Genomic DNA, 22,037 nt, shown 5'->3' on the forward strand with positions numbered 1-22,037 from the left:
CTTATATCTCCGCATCAGAACATCGTAGAGACACGGGGGTTGGACCTTTTGACTTGTGACTCGGAGTGTAATCATTATGGGATGCCATTTTTTTCCCTAGCAACCAAATACAGTACCCTAGCAACAGAGTAAACAAAGCCTTATATCTCCGCACCAGAACATCGTAGAGACACGGGGGTTGGACCGTTTGACTAGTGACTCAGAGTGTAATCATTATGGGATGCCAATTTTTTCCCTAGCAACCAAATACAGTACCCTAGCAACAGAGTAAACAAAGCCTTATATCTCCGCATCAGAACATCGTAGAGACACGGGGGTTGGACCGTTTGACTCGTGACTCGGAGTGTAATCATTATGGGATGCCAATTTTTTCCCTAGCAACCAAATACAGTACCCTAGCAACAGAGTAAACAAAACCTTATATCTCCGCATCAGAACATCGTAGAGACACGGGGGTTGGACCGTTTGACTTGTGACTCAGAGTGTAATCATTATGGGATGCCAATTTTTTCCCTAGCAACCAAATACAGTACCCTAGCAACAGAGTAAACAAAACCTTATATCTCCGCATCAGAACATCGTAGAGACACGGGGGTTGGACCGTTTGACTCGTGACTCAGAGTGTAATCATTATGGGATGCCAATTTTTCCCTAGCAACCAAATACAGTACCCTAGCAACAGAGTAAACAAAGCCTTATATCTCCGCATCAGAACATCGTAGAGACACGGGGGTTGGACCGTTTGACTCGTGACTCAGAGTGTAATCATTATGGGATGCCATTTTTTCCCTAGCAACCAAATACAGTACCCTAGCAACAGAGTAAACAAAGCCTTATATCTCCGCATCAGAACATCGTAGAGACACGGGGGTTGGACCGTTTGACTCGTGAATCAGAGTGTAATCACTAGTGGATGCCAATTTTTTCCCTAGCAACCAAATACAGTACCCTAGCAACAGTGTAAACAAAGCCTTATATCTCCGCATCAGAACATCGTAGAGACACGGGGGTTGGACCGTTTTACCCGTGAATCGGCATGTAATCACTAGTGGATGCCAATTTTTTCCCTAGCAACCAAATACAGTACCCTAGCAACAGTGTAAACAAAGCCTTATAACTCAGCATCAGAACATCGTAGAGACACGGGGGTTGGACCGGTTTACTCGTGACTCGGCATGTAATCACTAGTGGATGCCAATTTTTTTCCCTAGCAACCAAATACAGTACCCTAGCAACAGTGTAAACAAAGCCTTATATCTCTGCATCAGAACATCGTAGAGACACGGGGGTTGGACCGTTTTACTCGTGACTCGGCATGTAATCACTAGTGGATGCCAATTTTTTCCCTAGCAACCAAATACAGTACCCTAGCAACAGTGTAAACAAACCCTTATATCTCCGCATCAGAACATCGTAGAGACACGGGGGTTGGACCGTTTGACTTGTGACTTAGAGTGTAATCACCAGTGGATGCCAATTTTTTCCCTAGCAACCAAATACAGTACCCTAGCAACAGTGTAAACAAAGCCTTATATCTCCGCATCAGAACATCGTAGAGACACGGGGGTTGGACCGTTTAACTCGTGACTCTGAGTGTAATCACTAGTGGATAGTGGGTTGGAACGTTTTACTTTTGGGTTGGAGTATAATCATATATTGTCCCGAGAATTTTGCCACGGCAAGCACCACTTCACATTTTCTTCAGGAAATGTACCTATCTAGTTATTATTATTATTCTTCCAACCAAATTTCCGCAATTAATACGGCTCGAACCGCTTAACTTAGAAACTTCATTCAAACTCTCAAACGTGCGGACTATTCGGGAATAGTGTGCTATGACTTTTATAAGCGATCGGGGGTACGGTCTTTGCCCCAGGGGCGAAAAAGCAGCCGAAAAATCCCATTGACTTAACATGGAGACAAACTTTGACGAGTCGTAGCTCAGACCTAGAATTTCACAGAAACTTGTGACTTGCCACATTTGAAGAGGCTGGCAGGCTCTGTAAGAACATACCTCACAATGGGGTGTAAGTTGTACCCCTGGGGTGTAAGAGGTCCCCAAATTTCCCCATAGACTTATAATGGGGCAGGAATCATGCCCATATAAGGAACTAAAAACGTCCCGGATGGGATATCTTTGCAGCGCAGTGTCATAGAAACATGGGGGTGGGCTCATTTTACTCAGGCATCCAATCAGTCCCTTAGGATCCTTATTGAGCTATCAAGCCACGCCCCTAGCAACCATTTTGGGCACCCTAGCAACATCTCCCATAGACTGCAATTATAAAATGCCCAGATGGATATCTTTGCAGCACAGTGTCACAGAGACATGGGGGTGGGCTCATTTTACTCAGGCATCCAATCAGTCTCTCACCATCCTTATTGAGGTATTAAGCCACGCCCCTAGCAACCAAATATGAGCAGCCTAGCAACATAATAAACAAAGCCTTATATCTCTGGATCCGGACATCATAGAGACATGGGGGTTGGGTCTTTGGGTCATATTAGCTTCATGCTAGCTTCATGCTAAGTCATGCTAGCTTTGTGCTAGTTTCATGCTAGCTTTATGCTAATTTCATAATAAATCTTGCTAACTTAATGCTAAATCATGCTAGCTTCATGTTAAATCTTGTTAGCTTCATGCTAAATCATGCTAGCTTCATGCTAATCATGCTAACATCATCTTAATCATGCTAGCATCATGCTAATAATGCTAGGATCATGCTAATTTCATGCTAAATTCATGCTAACTTTATGGTAATCATGCTAGCATCATGCTAGCTTCATGCAAATTATGCTAGCTTCATGCTAATCATGCTAGCATCGTGCTAGCTTCATGCTAATCATGCTAGCATCGTGCTAGCTTCATGCTAATCATGCTAGCATCGTGCTAGCTTCATGCTAATCATGCTAGCATCGTGCTAGCTTCATGCTAATCATGCTAGCATCGTGCTAGCTTCATGCTAATCATGCTAGCATCGTGCTAGCTTCATGCTAATCATGTTAGCATCGTGCTAGCTTCATGCTAATCATGCTAGCATCGTGCTAGCTTCATGCTAATCATGCTAGCATCGTGCTAGCTTCATGCTAATCATGCTAACATCGTGCTAGCTTCATGCTAATCATGCTAGCATCGTGCTAGCTTCATGCTAATCATGCTAGCATCGTGCTAGCTTCATGCTAATCATGCTAGCATCGTGCTAGCTTCATGCTAATCATATTAGCATCGTGCTAGCTTCATGCTAATCATGCTAGCATCGTGCTAGCTTCATGCTAATCATGCTAGCATCGTGCTAGCTTCATGCTAATCATGCTAGCATCGTGCTAGCTTCATGCTAATCATGCTAGCATCGTGCTAGCTTCATGCTAATCATGCTAGCTTCATGCTAATCATGCTAGCATCGTGCTAGCTTCATGCTAGCTTCATGCTAATCACGCTAGCATCGTGCTAGCTTCAAGCTTATCATGCTAGCATCATGTTAGCTTCATGCTAATCATGCTAGCTTTATGCTAATCATGCTAGCATCATGCTAATCATGCTAGCTTCATGCTAGCTTCATGCTAATCATGCTAGCATCATGCTAACGTCATGCTGAATCATGCTAATCATGCTAGCATCATATTTCATCATGATAACTTTTTTAAATCATGCTAGCTTCACACTAAAACATGTCAACAGCCAGGTAAACTACTAGACTAAATTTCTTTTACATTTCTGTCAATCAACTTTTTGCATTTTCATGCACTGGTAATTCCTTGGGAATTGCATATCTAGTTATTATTATTAGTGGTGCTTGCATTTATGCAAAGCATCACTATTACTATCTTGCATACTTATTATTATTATTAGTGGTGCTTGCATTTATGCAAGGCATCACTATTACTATTGCTCAGGGATATTATTATTATGTTGGCTTGAAAAAGCCAACATATTGTTATTGCTTTTAAACTTATTATTATGTTGGCTTGAGAAAGCCAACATACTGTTGTTGCACTTAAACTTATTATTATTATTATTATTATTATTATTATTCTTTTTCTTCTGAGACTAAAATTTCTAACTCTAACTCGTCCTAGAGCTTTCAAGCTACAGCCATCAAACTTTGGACAGACTTTCGGTCTGATCTGACGAGGTGTGCTATATCTTTTCTAACTGATGGGACCTTCCGAATTCCTAAACGGGGCGCTGAAACACCCCAAAATTTCCATTGACTTAACATTGAGACAAACTTTGACGGGTCAAAGCTGCGAGTGAGAAACTTGTAGAAACTTGTGGCTTACCACATATAAGGAGGCTGACAGGCTGTGTAAGAACATACCTCACAATGGGGTGTAAGCTGTACCCCTGGGGTGTAAGAGGCCCCCAAATTTTCCCATTGACTTATAATGGGGCAGGAAATATGCCCATAAAAGGGAAAAAAAGCGTCCCAGATGGAATATCTTCACTTTAGAGTGTCTTAGAGACATGGGGGTGGGCTCATTTTACTCAAGCATCCAATCAGTCTCTTAGGATCACCCCAGAGATATTAAGCCACGCCCCTAGCAACAATTTTGGGTACCCTAGCAACATCTCCCATAGACTACCATTATAAAAAGCCCAGATGGATATCTTTGCACCAGAGTGTCATAGAGACATAGGGGTGGGCTCATTTTACTCAGGCATCCAATCAGTCTCTTAGGATTCTTATTGAGGTATTAAGCCACGCCCCTAGCAACAAAATATGAAGACCCTAGCAACATAATAAACAAAGCCTTATATCTCTGGATCTGAACATCGTAGAGACACAGGGGTTGGACCGTTTTTCTTGTGGCTTGAAGTGTAATCATTATGGGATGCCAATTTTTTCCCTAGCAACCAAACTTAGTACCCTAGCAACGGAATAAACAAAGCCTTATATCTCCGCTTCAGAACATCATAGAGACACGGGGGTTGGACCGTTTTACTTGTGGCTTGAAGTGTGATCATTATGGGATGCCAATTTTCTCCCTAGCAACCAAACTTAGTACCCTAGCAACGGAATAAACAAAGCCTTATATCTCCGCATCAGAACATTGTAGAGACACGGGGGTTGGACCGTTTAACTTGTGGCTTGAAGGGTGATCATTATGGGATGCCAATTTTCTCCCTAGCAACCAAACTTAGTACCCTAGCAACGCAATAAATGTTAGCTTCATGCTAGCTTCTTGCTAATCATGCTAGCTTCATGCTAGCTTCATGCTAATCATGCTAACATCATGCTAGCTTCATGCTAATCATGCTAACTTCATGCTAGCTTCATGCTAATCATGCTAACTTCATGCTAGCTTCATGCTAATCATGCTAACATCATGCTAGCTTCATGCTAATCATGCTAGCATCATGCTAGCTTCATGCTAATCATACTAGCATCATGCTAGCTTCATGCTAACTTCATGCTAATCATGCTAGCTTCATGCTAGCTTCATGCTAATCATGCTAGCATCATGCTAGCTTCATGCTAATCATGCTAGCATCATGCTAGCTTCATGCTAATCATGCTAGCATCATGCTAGCTTCATGCTAATCATGCTAGCATCATGCTAGCTTCATGCTAATCATGCTAACATCATGCTAGCTTCATGCTAATCATGCTAGCATCAAGCTAGCTTCATGCTAATCATGCTAGCATCATGCTAGCTTCATGCTAATCATGCTAGCATCATGCTAGCTTCATGCAAATCATGCTAGCATCATGCTAGCTTCATGCTAATCATGCTAGCATCATGCTAGCTTCATGCTAATCATGCTAGCATCATGCTAGCTTCATGCTAATCATGCTAACATCATGCTAGCTTCATGCTAATCATGCTAACATCATGCTAGCTTCATGCTAATCATGCTAACATCATGCTAGCTTCATGCAAATCATGCTAACATCATGTTAGCATCATACTAGCTTCATGCTAATCATGCTAGCTTCATGCTAATCATGCTAGCATCATGCTAGCTTCATGCTAATCATGCTAGCATCATGCTAGCTTCATGCTTATCATGCTAGCTTCATGCTAATAATGCTAGCATCAAGCTAGCTTCATTCTAATCATGCTAGCATCATGCTAGCTTCATGCTAATCATGCTAACATCATGCTAGCTTCATGGTAAATCATGCTACCTTCATACTTAAACATACTAACAGCCAGATAGCCTACTAAACTAAACTTATGTCAAACTGTTTTAAACGTTCAGGCTACGCTTTCTCAAGCCAACATAAAGTTTGTCTTCAAACTTTACTATCTAGTTATTATTCTTTTTCTGAGACCAAAATTACGAACACTAACTCGTCCTAGAGCTTTCAAGCTACATGCACCAAATTTTCCACGGACCTTCAGACTGGTCTGACGGAGTGTGCTATATCTTTTCTAACTGATGGGACCTTCCGAATTCCTAAACGGGGGGCTCGAACACCCCAAAATTTCCATTGACTTAACATTGAGACAAATTTTGACGGGTCATAGCTGTGAGTGAGAAACTTGTAGAAACTTGTGGCTTACCACATTTAAGGAGGCTGACAGGCTGTGTAAGAACATACATCACAATGGGGTGTAAGCTGTACCCCTGGGGTGTAAGAGGCCCCCAAAATTTCCCATTGACTTATAATGGGGCAGGAAACATGCCCATATAAAGGAATAAAAGCGTCCCAGATGGAATATCTTCACTTTAGAGTGTCGTAGAGACACGGGGGTTGGACCGTTTTACTTGTGGCTTGAAGGTTGATCATTATGGGATGCCATTTTTCTCCCTAGCAACCAAACTTAGTACCCTAGCAACGGAATAAACAAAGCCTTATATCTCAGCATCAGAACATTGTAGAGACACGGGGGTTGGACCGTTTTACTTGTGGCTTGAAGGTTGATTATTATGGGATGCCAATTTTCTGCCTAGCAACCAAACTTAGTACCCTAGCAACGGAATAACAAAGCCTTATATCTCCGCTTCAGAACATCATAGAGACACGGGGGTTGGACCGTTTTACTTGTGGCTTGAAGGTTGATTATTATGGGATGCCAATTTTCTGCCTAGCAACCAAACTTAGTACCCTAGCAACGGAATAACAAAGCCTTATATCTCCGCTTCAGAACATCATAGAGACACGGGGGTTGGACCGTTTTACTTGTGGCTTGAAGGTTGATTATTATGGGATGCCAATTTCCTCCCTAGCAACCAAACTTAGTACCCTAGCAACGGAATAAACAAAGCCTTATATCTCCGCTTCAGAACATCATAGAGACATGGGGGTTGGACCGTTTTACTTGTGGCTTGAAGGTTGATCATTATGGGATGCCAATTTTCTCCCTAGCAACCAAACTTAGTACCCTAGCAACGGAATAAACAAAGCCTTATATCTCCGCTTCAGAACATCATAGAGACACGGGGGTTTGACCGTTTTACTTGTGGCTTGAAGGTTGATCATTATGGGATGCCAATTTTCTCCCTAGCAACCAAACTTAGTACCCTAGCAACGGAATAAACAAAGCCTTATATCTCCGCTTCAGAACATCATAGAGACACGGGGGTTGGACCGTTTTACTTGTGGCTTGAAGGTTGATCATTATGGGATGCCAATTTTCTTCCTAGCAACCAAACTTAGTACCCTAGCAACGGAATAAACAAAGCCTTATATCTCCGCTTCAGAACATCATAGAGACACGGGGATTTGACCGTTTTACTTGTGGCTTGAAGGTTGATCATTATGGGATGCCAATTTTCTCCCTAGCAACCAAACTTAGTACCCTAGCAACGGAATAAACAAAGCCTTATATCTCCGCTTCAGAACATCATAGAGACACGGGGGTTGGACCGTTTTACTTATGGCTTGAAGGTTGATCATTATGGGATGCCAATTTTCTCCCTAGCAACCAAACTTAGTACCCTAGCAACGGAATAAACAAAGCCTTATATCTCCGCTTCAGAACATCATAGAGACATGGGGGTTGGACCGTTTTACTTGTGGCTTGAAGGTTGATCATTATGGGATGCCAATTTTCTCCCTAGCAACCAAACTTAGTACCCTAGCAACGGAATAAACAAAGCCTTATATCTCCGCTTCAGAACATCATAGAGACACGGGGGTTGGACCGTTTTACTTGTGGCTTGAAGGTTGATCATTATGGGATGCCAATTTTCTCCTTAGCAACCAAACTTAGTACCCTAGCAACGGAATAAATGTTAGCTTCATTCTAGCTTCATGCGAATCATGCTAGCATCATGCTAGCTTCATGCTAATCATGTTAGCTTCATGTTAGCTTCATGCTAATCATGTTAGCTTCATGCTAGCTTCATACTGATCATGCTAGCTTCATGCTAATCATGCTAACTTCATGCTAATCATGCTAACAGCCAGATAGCCTACTAAAACAAACTTCTGTCAAACCATTTTAAATGTTCAGGCTACGCTTTTTCAAGCCAACATAAAGTTTGTCCTCAAACTTTAATATCTAGTTATTTTTATTCTTATTTCTGGACAAAAATTCGGCGCGTAACTCGTCCCGCACGGTTTGTCGCAGACCCATGAAAGAGGGCTCAAATCAACCGGCTTGTTGAGGAGATGGTGGCTATATCTTTTATAAGTGATCGGGTGCAGGGTTTCCGAAAGGGGGGCAAAAAATCACCCGAAAAATCCCATTGACTTAACATTGGGCCAAACTTTGACGAGTCATAGCTCCGCTCAAGGATTTTGTAGAAACGTGTGGGTTACAACATTTGAAGAGGGTGGTAGACTCTGTAAGAACATACATAACATTGGGGTGTAAGTTGTCCCCCTGGGGTGTAGGAGGCACCCAAAATTTCCCATTGACTTTTAATGGGGCAGGGAACACGCCCATATAAGGGAATAAAATTGTTCCAGATGGGATATCTTTGCTTTACAGTGTCGTAGAGATAAGTGGGTGGGCTCATTTTACTCGTGCATCCAATCAGTCTCTCAGGATCATCTCAGATCTATTAAGCCACGCCCCTAGCAACAATTTTGGGCACCCTAGCAACATCTCCCATAGACTGCCATTATAAAATGCCCAGATGGATATCTTTACACCACAGTGGCATAGAGACATGGGGGTGGGCTCATTTTACTCAGACATCCAATCAGTCTCTCAGGATACTTACATAGGTATAAGCCACGCCCCTAGCAACCACTTTTGAGCACCCTAGCAACATAAAATTCAAACAGTTATATCTCGGCATCAGAACATCGTAGAGACACGGGGGTTGGACCGTTTGACTCGTGACTCTGAGTGTAATCATTATGGGATACCAATTTTTTCCCTAGCAACCAAATACAGTACCCTAGCAACAGAGTAAACAAAGCCTTATATCTCCGCATCAGAACATCGTAGAGACACGGGGGTTGGACCGTTTGACTCGTGACTCGGAGTGTAATCATTATGGGATGCCAATTTTTTCCCTAGCAACCAAATACAGTACCCTAGCAACAGAGTAAACAAAGCCTTATATCTCCGCACCAGAACATTGTAGAGACACGGGGGTTGGACTGTTTGACTAGTGACTCGGAGTGTAATCATTATGGGATGCCATTTTTTCCCTAGCAACCAAATACAGTACCCTAGCAACAGAGTAAACAAAGCCTTATATCTCCGCATCAGAACATCGTAGAGACACAGGGGTTGGACCGTTTGACTCGTGACTCGGAGTGTAATCATTATGGGATGCCATTTTTTCCCTAGCAACCAAATACAGTACCCTAGCAACAGAGTAAACAAAGCCTTATATCTCCGCATCAGAACATCGTAGAGACACAGGGGTTGGACCGTTTGACTCGTGACTCGGAGTGTAATCATTATGGGATGCCATTTTTTCCCCTAGCAACCAAATACAGTACCCTAGCAACAGAGTAAACAAAGCCTTATATCTCCGCATCAGAACATCGTAGAGACATGGGGGTTGGACCGTTTGACTCGTGACTCGGAGTGTAATCATTATGGGATGCCATTTTTTCCCTAGCAACCAAATACAGTACCCTAGCAACAGAGTAAACAAAGCCTTATATCTCCGCATCAGAACATCGTAGAGACACAGGGGTTGGACCGTTTGACTCGTGACTCGGAGTGTAATCATTATGGGATGCCATTTTTTCCCCTAGCAACCAAATACAGTACCCTAGCAACAGAGTAAACAAAGCCTTATATCTCCGCATCAGAACATCGTAGAGACACAGGAGTTGGACCGTTTGACTCGTGACTCGGAGTGTAATCTTTATGGGATGCCATTTTTTCCCCTAGCAACCAAATACAGTACCCTAGCAACAGAGTAAACAAAGCCTTATATCTCCGCATCAGAACATCGTAGAGACACAGGAGTTGGACCGTTTGACTCGTGACTCGGAGTGTAATCTTTATGGGATGCCATTTTTTCCCCTAGCAACCAAATACAGTACCCTAGCAACAGAGTAAACAAAGCCTTATATCTCCGCATCAGAACATCGTAGAGACATGGGGGTTGGACCGTTTGACTCGTGACTCGGAGTGTAATCTTTATGGGATGCCATTTTTTCCCTAGCAACCAAATACAGTACCCTAGCAACAGAGTAAACAAAGCCTTATATCTCCGCATCAGAACATCGTAGAGACACAGGGGTTGGACCGTTTGACTCGTGACTCGGAGTGTAATCATTATGGGATGCCATTTTTTCCCCTAGCAACCAAATACAGTACCCTAGCAACAGAGTAAACAAAGCCTTATATCTCCGCATCAGAACATCGTAGAGACATGGGGGTTGGACCGTTTGACTCGTGACTCGGAGTGTAATCATTATGGGATGCCATTTTTTCCCTAGCAACCAAATACAGTACCCTAGCAACAGAGTAAACAAAGCCTTATATCTCCGCATCAGAACATCGTAGAGACACAGGGGTTGGACCGTTTGACTCGTGACTCGGAGTGTAATCATTATGGGATGCCATTTTTTCCCCTAGCAACCAAATACAGTACCCTAGCAACAGAGTAAACAAAGCCTTATATCTCCGCATCAGAACATCGTAGAGACACAGGAGTTGGACCGTTTGACTCGTGACTCGGAGTGTAATCTTTATGGGATGCCATTTTTTCCCCTAGCAACCAAATACAGTACCCTAGCAACAGAGTAAACAAAGCCTTATATCTCCGCATCAGAACATCGTAGAGACACAGGAGTTGGACCGTTTGACTCGTGACTCGGAGTGTAATCTTTATGGGATGCCATTTTTTCCCCTAGCAACCAAATACAGTACCCTAGCAACAGAGTAAACAAAGCCTTATATCTCCGCATCAGAACATCGTAGAGACATGGGGGTTGGACCGTTTGACTCGTGACTCGGAGTGTAATCATTCTGGGATGCCATTTTTTTCCCTAGCAACCAAATACAGTACCCTAGCAACAGAGTAAACAAAGCCTTATATCTCCGCATCAGAACATCATAGAGACACGGGGGTTGGACCGTTTGACTCGTGACTTAGAGTATAATCATATATTGTTCCCCGAAATTTGCCACGGCAAGCACCACTTCACATTTTCTTCAGGAAATGTACCTATCTAGTTATTATTATTATTCTTCTTTTTCTGGACACTTTTTCGGCGCGTAACTCGTCCCGCACGCTTTGTCGTAGACCCATAAATTAGGGCTCAAATCAACCGGCTTATTGAGGAGAGGTGTGCTATGACTTTTATAAGCGATCGGGTGCAGGATTTCCGAAAGGGGGGCGAAAAACCACCCAAAAAATCCCATTGACTTAACATTGCGCCAAACTTTGACGAGTCATAGCTCCGCTCGAGGATTTTGTAGAAACATGTGGGTTACAACATTTGAAGAGGGTGGTAGGCTCTGTAAAAACATGGATCACAATGGGGTGTAAGTTGTACCCCTGGGGTGTAAGAGGTGCCCAAAAGTGCCCCAATGAAAAGTCAATGGGGCAAAATCCCATAGACTTACCATTGCAAAAATTTTGACGGGTCATAGGTCCGAGCCAGGATTTCATAGAAACATGTGGGTTACTAAATTTGAAGAGGGTGCTAGACTCTGTCAGGACGTCCCCCACAATGGGGTGTAAGGTTACCATAGCAACCATTTTGGGCACCCTAGCAACCTATACCATAGACTGCCATTATAAAATGCCCGGATGGATATCTTTGCACCACAGTGTCATAGAGACATGGGGGTGGGCTCATTTTACTCAGGCATCCAATCAGTCTCTCAGGATCCTTACAGACTTACTAAGCCACGCCCCTAGCAACCACTTTTGAGCACCCTAGCAACATAAAATACAAACAGTTATATCTCGGCATCAGAACATCGTAGAGACACGGGGGTTGGACCGTTTTACTTGTGACTAGGGGTGTAACAATTGGGCACATCATTGGCCACTCCCAAGCCACGCCCCTAGCAACCAAATTTGAGCACCCTAGCAACCGAATAAACAAAGCCTTATATCTCTGCATCAGAACATCGTAGAGACACAGGGTTTGGACCGTTTTACTTGTGACTCGGAGTGTAATCACTGGGCACATCATTGGCCACTCCCAAGCCACGCCCCTAGCAACCAAATACAGTACCCTAGCAACAGAGTAAACAAAGCCTTATATCTCCGCATCAGAACATCGTAGAGACACGGGGGTTGGACCGTTTTACTTGTGACTCGGAGTATAATCACTGGGCACATAATTGGCCACTCCCAAGCCACGCCCCTAGCAACCAAATACAGTACCCTAGCAACAGAATAAACAAAGCCTTATATCTCCGCATCAGAACATCGTAGAGACACGGGGGTTGGACCGTTTTACTTGTGACTCGGAGTGTAATCACTGGGCACATCATTGGCCACTCCCAAGCCACGCCCCTAGCAACCAAATACAGTACCCTAGCAACAGAGTAAACAAAGCCTTATATCTCCACATCAGAACATCGTAGAGACATGGGGGTTGGACCGTTTGACTCATGACTCGGAGGGTAATCACTAGTGGATGCCATTTTTTTCCCTAGCAACCAAATACAGTACCCTAGCAACAGAGTAAACAAAGCCTTATATCTCCGCATCAGAACATCGTAGAGACACGGGGTTTGGACCGTTTGACTCGTGACTCGGAGGGTAATCACTAGTGGATGCCATTTTTTTCCCTAGCAACCAAATACAGTACCCTAGCAACAGAGTAAACAAACCCTTATATCTCCGCATCAGAACATCATAGAGACACGGGGTTTGGACCGTTTGACTCGTGACTCGGAGTGTAATCACTAGTGGATGCCAATTTTCTCCCTAGCAACCAAATACATACCCTAGCAACAGAGTAAACAAAGCCTTTTATCTCCACATCAGAACATCGCAGAGACACGGGGGTTTGACCGTTTGACTCGTGACTCGGAGTGTAATCACTAGTGGATGCCAATTTTCTCCCTAGCAACCAAATTTGAGCACCCTAGCAACCGAATAAACAAAGCCTTATATATCCGCATCAGAACATCGTAGAGACACGGGGTTTGGACCGTTTTACTTGTGACTCGGAGTGTAATCACTGGGCACATCATTGGCCACTCCCAAGCCACGCCCCTAGCAACCAAATACAGTACCCTAGCAACAGAGTAAACAAAGCCTTATATCTCCACATCAGAACATCGTAGAGACACGGGGGTTGGACCGTTTTACTTGTGACTCGGAGTGTAATCACTGGGCACATCATTGGCCACTCCCAAGCCACGCCCCTAGCAACCAAATACAGTACCCTAGCAACAGAGTAAACAAAGCCTTATATCTCCGCATCAGAACATCGTAGAGACACGGGGGTTGGACCGTTTTTCTTGTGACTCGGAGTGTAATCACTGGGCTCATCATTGGCCACTCCAAAGCCACGCCCCTAGCAACCAAATACAGTACCCTAGCAACAGAGTAAACAAAGCCTTATATCTCCGCATCAGAACATCGTAGAGACATGGGGGTTGGACCATTTGACTCATAACTCGGAGGGTAATCACTAGTGGATGCCATTTTTTTCCCTAGCAACCAAATACAGTACCCTAGCAACAGAGTAAACAAAGCCTTATATCTCCGCATCAGAACATCGTAGAGACATGGGGTTTGGACCGTTTGACTCGTGACTCGGAGGGTAATCACTAGTGGATCCCATTTTTTTCCCTAGCAACCAAATACAGTACCCTAGCAACAGAGTAAACAAAGCCTTATATCTCCGCATCAGAACATCGTAGAGACACGGGGGTTGGATCGTTTGACTTTTGGCTTGGAGTATAATCATAAATTGTCCCACGAAACTTGCCACGGCAAGCACCACTCACATTTTCTTCAGGAAATGTACCTATCTAGTTATTATTCTTCTTTTTCTGGACACTTTTTCGGCGCGTAACTCGTCCCGCACGCTTTGTCGTAGACCCATAAATTAGGGCTCAAATCGACCGGCTTATTGAGGAGAGGTGTGCTATGACTTTTATAAGCGATCGGGTGCAGGATTTCCGAAAGGGGGGCGAAAAACCACCCAAAAAATCCCATTGACTTAACATTGCGCCCAACTTTGACGAGTCATAGCTCCGCTCGAGGATTTTGTAGAAACATGTGGGTTACAACATTTGAAGAGGGTGGTAGGCTCTGTAAGAACATGGATCACAATGGGGTGTAAGTTGTACCCCTGGGGTGTAAGAGGTGCCCAAAAGTGCCCCAATGAAAAGTCAATGGGGCAAAATCCCATAGACTTACATTGCAAAAATTTTGACGGGTCATAGGTCCGAGCCAGGATTTCATAGAAACATGTGGGTTACTAAATTTGAAGAGGGTGCTAGACTCTGTCAGGACGTCCCCCACAATGGGGTGTAAGGTTACCATAGCAACCATTTTGGGCAACCTATACCATAGACTGCCATTATAAAATGCCCGGATGGATATCTTTGCACCACAGTGTCATAGAGACATGGGGGTGGGCTCATTTTACTCAGGCATCCAATCAGTCTCTCAGGATCCTTACAGACTTACTAAGCCACGCCCCTAGCAACCACTTTTGAGCACCCTAGCAACATAAAATACAAACAGTTATATCTCGGCATCAGAACATCGTAGAGACACGGGGGTTGGACCGTTTTACTTGTGACTAGGGGTGTAACAATTGGGCACATCATTGGCCACTCCCAAGCCACGCCCCTAGCAACCAAATTTGAGCACCCTAGCAACCGAATAAACAAAGCCTTATATCTCCGCATCAGAACATCGTAGAGACACGGGGTTTGGACCGTTTTACTTGTGACTCGGAGTGTAATCACTGGGCACATAATTGGCCACTCCCAAGCCACGCCCCTAGCAACCAAATACAGTACCCTAGCAACAGAGTAAACAAAGCCTTATATCTCCGCATCAGAACATCGTAGAGACACGGGGGTTGGACCGTTTTACTTGTGACTCGGAGTGTAATCACTGGGCACATCATTGGCCACTCCCAAGCCACGCCCCTAGCAACCAAATACAGTACCTTAGCAACAGAGTAAACAAAGCCTTATATCTCCACATCAGAACATCGTAGAGACACGGGGGTTGGACCGTTTGACTCATGACTCGGAGGGTAATCACTAGTGGATGCAATTTTTTTCCCTAGCAACCAAATACAGTACCCTAGCAACAGAGTAAACAAAGCCTTATATCTCCGCATCAGAACATCGTAGAGACACGGGGGTTGGACCGTTTGACTCGTGACTCGGAGGGTAATCACTAGTGGATGCCATTTTTTTCCCTAGCAACCAAATACAGTACCCTAGCAACAGAGTAAACAAAGCCTTATATCTCCGCATCAGAACATCGTAGAGACACGGGGTTTGGACCGTTTGACTCGTGACTCGGAGGGTAATCACTAGTGGATGACATTTTTTTCCCTAGCAACCAAATACAGTACCCTAGCAACAGAGTAAACAAAGCCTTATATCTCCGCATCAGAACATCGTAGAGACATGGGGGTTGGACCGTTTGACTCGTGACTCGGAGTGTAATCATTATGGGATGCCAATTTTTCCCTAGCAACCAAATACAGTACCCTAGCAACAGAGTAAACAAAGCCTTATATCTCCGCATCAGAACATCGTAGAGACATGGGGGTTGGACCGTTTGACTCGTGACTCAGAGTGTAATCATTATGGGATGCCAATTTTTTCCCTAGCAACCAAATATAGTACCCTAGCAACAGAGTAAACAAAGCCTTATATCTCAGCATCAGAACATCGTAGAGACACGGGGGTTGGACCGTTTGACTCGTTACTCAGATTGTAATCATTATGGGATGCCAATTTTTTCCCTAGCAACCAAATATAGTACCCTAGCAACAGAGTAAACAAAGCCTTATATCTCAGCATCAGAACATCGTAGAGACATGGGGGTTGGACCGTTTGACTCGTGACTCAGAGTGTAATCATTATGGGATGCCAATTTTTTCCCTAGCAACCAAATACAGTACCCTAGCAACAGGGTAAACAAAGCCTTATATCTCCGCATCAGAACATCGTAGAGACACGGGGGTTGGACCGTTTGACTCGTGACTCAGAGTGTAATCATTATGGGATGTCAAAATTTTCCCTAGCAACCAAATACAGTACCCTAGCAACCGAATAAACAAAGCCTTATATCTCTGCACCAGAACATCGTTGAGACACGGGGGTTGGACCGTATGACTCGTGACTCAGAGTGTAATCATTATGGGATGCCAAATTTTTCCCTAGCAACCAAATACAGTACCCTAGCAACCGGATAAACACAGCCTTATATCTCCACATCAGAACATCGTACAGACACGGGAGTTGGATCGTTTAACTTTTGGCTTGGAGTATAATCATATATGGTCCCCAGAATTTTGCCACGGCAAGCACCACTCACATTTTCTTCAGGAAATGTACCTATCTAGTTATTATTATTATTCTTCCAACCAAATTTCGGCAATTAATACGGCTCGAACCGCTTAACTTAGAAACTTCATTCAAACTCTCAAACGTGCGGACTATTCGGGAATAGTGGGCTATGACTTTTATAAGCGATCGGGGGTACGGTCTTCGCCCCAGGGGCGAAAAAGCAGCCGAAAAATCCCATTGACTTAACATGGAGACAAACTTTGACGAGTCGTAGCTCAGACCTAGAATTTCACAGAAACTTGTGACTTGCCACATTTGAAGAGGCTGGCAGGCTCTGTAAGAACATACCTCACAATGGGGTGTAAGTTGTACCCCTGGGGTGTAAGAGGCCCCCAAATTTCCCCATAGACTTATAATGGGGCAGGAATCATGCCCATATAAGGAAATAAAAACGTCCCAGATGGGATATCTTTGCAGCGCAGTGTCGTAGAGACATGGGGGTGGGCTCATTTTACTCAGGCATCCAATCAGTCCCTTAGGATCCTTATTGAGCTATCAAGCCACGCCCCTAGCAACCATTTTGGGCACCCTAGCAACATCTCCCATAGACTGCCATTATAAAATGCCCAGATGGATATCTTTGCAGCACAGTGTCACAGAGACATGGGGGTGGGCTCATTTTACTCAGGCATCCAATCAGTCTCTCACCATCCTTATTGAGGTATTAAGCCACGCCCCTAGCAACCAAATATGAGCAGCCTAGCAACATAATAAACAAAGCCTTATATCTCTGGATCCGGACATCATAGAGACATGGGGGTTGGGTCTTTGGGTCATATTAGCTTCATGCTTGCTTCATGCTAAGTCATGCTAGCTTCGTGCTAGTTTCATGCTAGCTTTATGCTAATTTTATAATAAATCTTGCTAACTTAATGTTAAATCATGCTAGCTTCATGCTAAATCTTGTTAGCTTCATGCTAAATCATGCTAGCTTCATGCTAGTCATGCTAGCATCATCTTAATCATGCTAGCATCATGCTAATAATGCTAGGATCATGCTAATTTCATGCTAAATTCATGCTAACTTCATGGTAATCATGCTAGCATCATGCTAGCTTCATGCAAATTATGCTAGCTTCATGCTAATCATACTAACATCATGTTAGCTTTATGCTAATCATGATAACATCGTGCTAGCTTCATGCTAATCATACTAACATCGTGTTAGCTTCATGCTAATCATGATAACATCGTGCTAGCTTCATGCTAATCATACTAGCATCGTGCTAGCTTCATGCTAATAATGCTAGCATCGTGCTAGCTTCATGCTAATCATGCTAACATCGTGCTAGCTTCATGCTAATCATGCCAACATCGTGCTAGCTTCATGCTAATCATGCTAGCATCGTGCTAGCTTCATGCTAATCATGCTAGCATCGTGCTAGCTTCATGCTAATCATGCTAGCATCGTGCTAGCTTCATGCTAATCATGCTAGCATCGTGCTAGCTTCATGTTAATCATGCTAGCATCGTGCTAGCTTCATGCTAGTCATGCTAACATCGTGCTAGCTTCATGCTAGTCATGCTAGCATCATGCTAGCTTCATGCTAGTCATGCTAGCATCATGCTAGCTTCATGCTAATCATGCTAGCATCATGCTAGCTTCATGCTAGTCATGCTAGCTTCATGCTAGCTTCATGCTAATCATGCTAGCATCATGCTAACGTCATGCTAGCATCATGCTAGCATCATGCTAGCTTAATGCTAGTCATGCTAGCTTCGTGCTAGCTTCATGGTAATCATGCTAGCATCGTGTTATCTTCATGGTAATCATGCTAGCTTCGTGTTTATCATGATAACATTGTGCTAGCTTCATGCTAATCATGCTAGCATCGTGCTAGCTTCATGCTAATCATGCTAGCAACGTTCTAACTTCATGTTAATCATGCTAGCATCGTGCTAGCTTCATGCTAATCATGCTAGCATTGTGCTAGCTTCATGCTAATCATGCTAGCATCCTGCTAGCTTCATGCTAATCATGCTAGCATCCTGCTAGCTTCATGCTAGCATCGTGCTAGCTTCATGCTAGCATCATGCTAATCATGCTAGCAGCATGATAATCATGTTAGCATCATGCTAGCTTCATGCTAATCATGCTAACATCATGCTAGCTTCATGCTAATCATGCTAGCATCATGCTAGCTTCATGCTAATCATGCTAACATCATGTTAGCTTCATGCTAATCATGCTAGCATCATGCTAGCTTCATGCTAATCATGCTATCATCATGCTAGCTTCATGCTAGTCATGCTAGCTTCATGCTAGCTTCATGCTAATCATGCTAGCATCATGCTAACGTCATGCTGAATCATGCTAATCATGCTAGCATCATATTTCATCATGATAACTTTTTTAAATCATGCTAGCTTCACACTAAAACATGTCAACAGCCAGGTAAACTACTAGACTAAATTTCTTTTACATTTCTGGCAATCAACTTTTTGCATTTTCATGCACTGGTAATTCCTTGGGAATTGCATATCTAGTTGACTCTGGTCCTTGTATTACCATCTTGGGTGTGTATCATTTTCGAATAATTCAACGTCTCGTCGTCAATTATTCCTTACATGCCGCATAAACTCTGTGATGCAACGATTGCAGCTGCTTTAGCTAGTGCTGCAAACGCGCAGATCAAGTACACATTGTGGAAACTAATGAAATGTGGCATCTATTTACATATATATCTATGGTCTGAGTGGTGCAAAAGAGTGGAGGCAGGGACCAATTCACATATTCCTATCTATGGTTCGAGTGGTATGATTGAGTAAAGGCGAGGACTAATTCGCATATTCATAGATCCACGTATACTAAATGAGGCAAGGGTGTAAATTCATATTCAAGCTGTTTTAAGGCATGAAGAAATTACTGTGAAAGGTAAAACTTTTATAAATGCTATTATGATACTCAAAGATGAGTTTCACTGATAAAATTCTTGACTACAGGAAGACTTTAATAAAAGACGATGATAGATTAGAATTTCTTTGGACAGAACTGAGAGACTTGTGCAGAAAGTCTGGTTAATGCATAACATAATTTATCTTTTTTCAAAAAGATTTCACTATTCCTAAGAATGCGGCACAGAAGCTCCCCCAAACCCATTATTTCCAGTTATCTGAGGATAATTTTGGCCCTTTTAGCCATTCAGTCATTTATCTTAGAAATAGCTCTGTCACAACCTGCTCTCTGTTCTGCTGAGGATACGAACAACTCTTCAGTACAGTCCGCTACTGTCTTATACGCACACGCACACAAAACTGGACCACATTGAAGGTACAGACAGGTGGATTTTGAAAGTGCATACATGCAAGCACAACACAGGACAAAGCTGAAACCTTCCTTCTGTCGGTGTCTCCACTAAGAGCTCAAGGTTGGTTATGCATTTCAGAAAAGACCTCAAAAGAAAGTTTTGTCTGGTGTAAATTTTATCTGCACTAAGAAAGGAAGGACAGGTCATTCGTTTCTCCGTCTCCAATCTTGAACTTGGTCTATCAGAATCCTCGAGGGCCAAAACAACACAAGCTGAGGCACTCACAAAATGAACACAAAATGAATCTTACAAAAACAACTCTGTTATACTAAAGGTCTTTTTTATGTCTAGTATAGTGTACTTTGATGAACAGGATGACATATGAATTGTACTTAATGGATGACTGCAGAGCGATTAAGTTGACAAACCTTTCTTTACTTAGCAATAACGTACTGGGCAAAGGAGATAGATGTGATGCCTTTCCCATCTATTATCAATCTTTTCGGAGTCGTGTACTCACCAGATGCATTCTTCAGATAACCGTTTGAGTCCACAGTTGTGTACATGACATACGGGCCGGGCTGGTTCACACCGAAGGGCTGTAGAACGAATATAGGTGGTTAAAAACAATGTAAATAATTTAAAAATCAACCTTAGGACAAACCTCATGCAACCTCAAATTATGAAAGCATAAACAAGTATTGCTTAATTCAGTCACATGACTGAATACATATCTTTTCCTTGAAAGCTCTTACTCAGAAAATGTTAACTGAAAATCTGAAAAAAAAACACCCAATCAGACTGGAGCTTGCTGTTTGTGTGTAATATGCATCAGATGGTCAATTAGTGATGCGTGGTTGCACCATATGACCGTGATTCAAACATGTATCAGAGTTGGGCATCCTCTCCAAACACACCTAATATTCATCTGGAAATTATAATGATCTGTGCTGGACCTTGTATGCAAGTTTTGTGGCCTTACAGATCACCACAGGTTACATACTGTAAGTCCAACTTCATTTCAATACTAATGCTGGAATATTGGCCCATTGTTACTACTGCATGACAAAAGAGATCTCTCCTAACAATCTCTCAATAACAATGGGCCAGCACTGGCTTAGCGCCGGAGAGATGAGGCAAACCCTCTAAATGCCAGCCTCTCAATTATGGATACTTTTCTTCATGCAGACAATAATTCAGGGAACTGCAAATATACCAGAAAGAAGTGGGCATAAATTATTAAACAGATGTATCTGTGGGGCATGATTAGGGGTGAAATGATTCCCAAGTTGTAAATTATGTTCAGAGTAACTGTAGAATCCAGCCAATGGACAATGTTGACAGGACGCGAGACAATCGTGGAGCAGATGCTTTCCGTCACTCAGCGCCAAACTGACATAAATGAGGGAGAAGATGACCTGGCAGCTTCAGATACAGATGAAAAATGTGCAGGCAAACAGATAGAGCTGCCAAGAATGGAAGAGAAAGCCAGTGGCAAGAGATTCTGATGTAAGCAGGGCCTGAAGCTCATATTTTGCCTTAAATATTTTCATACCTCTGAATGGCCAGTTCACAATACCCTAAAAGACATCAACTAGTGTTAAATTTGGCTGGTTCTGTCTGTTAAACTTGGTGGTGGTTGTTGTTTTAGCATGAGCATGGCACTTATTTAACATTACAATACAAATCCATTAGTCTTAATAAACATATCTCAAAAATAGCAACATGCCAATCTGCCGGTCCTGAAACGGACATTGTTTGTGTGTAACAGGACAGCAAACAGGGCACCTGATGGGTAAAAATATTTATTCTCCAAATATTAATTGATGTTCAATTAAACAAAACAATATTGATTTGGAAAACCCTGAAACGATTATTAATGTGTGTGCTTTACTTTAT

The 22,037-nt window shown here is 43.0% G+C and overlaps 1 protein-coding gene across 1 annotated transcript in view; it reads right to left on the reverse strand.

Annotated features, from left to right (window-relative positions):
• Positions 1 to 22,037, reverse strand: part of itfg1 (integrin alpha FG-GAP repeat containing 1) — a 194,730-nt gene that overhangs the window by 51,168 nt on the left and 121,525 nt on the right. Inside the window, exon 14 of the mRNA XM_065289315.2 lies at positions 20,659 to 20,737. Coding sequence (XP_065145387.1) covers positions 20,659 to 20,737 — 79 coding nt within the window. The remainder of the gene's footprint in view (positions 1 to 20,658; positions 20,738 to 22,037) is intronic.

Source organism: Paramisgurnus dabryanus, chromosome 2 (assembly GCF_030506205.2).
Source record: "Paramisgurnus dabryanus chromosome 2, PD_genome_1.1, whole genome shotgun sequence".
NCBI classification, from domain to species: domain Eukaryota; kingdom Metazoa; phylum Chordata; class Actinopteri; order Cypriniformes; family Cobitidae; genus Paramisgurnus; species Paramisgurnus dabryanus.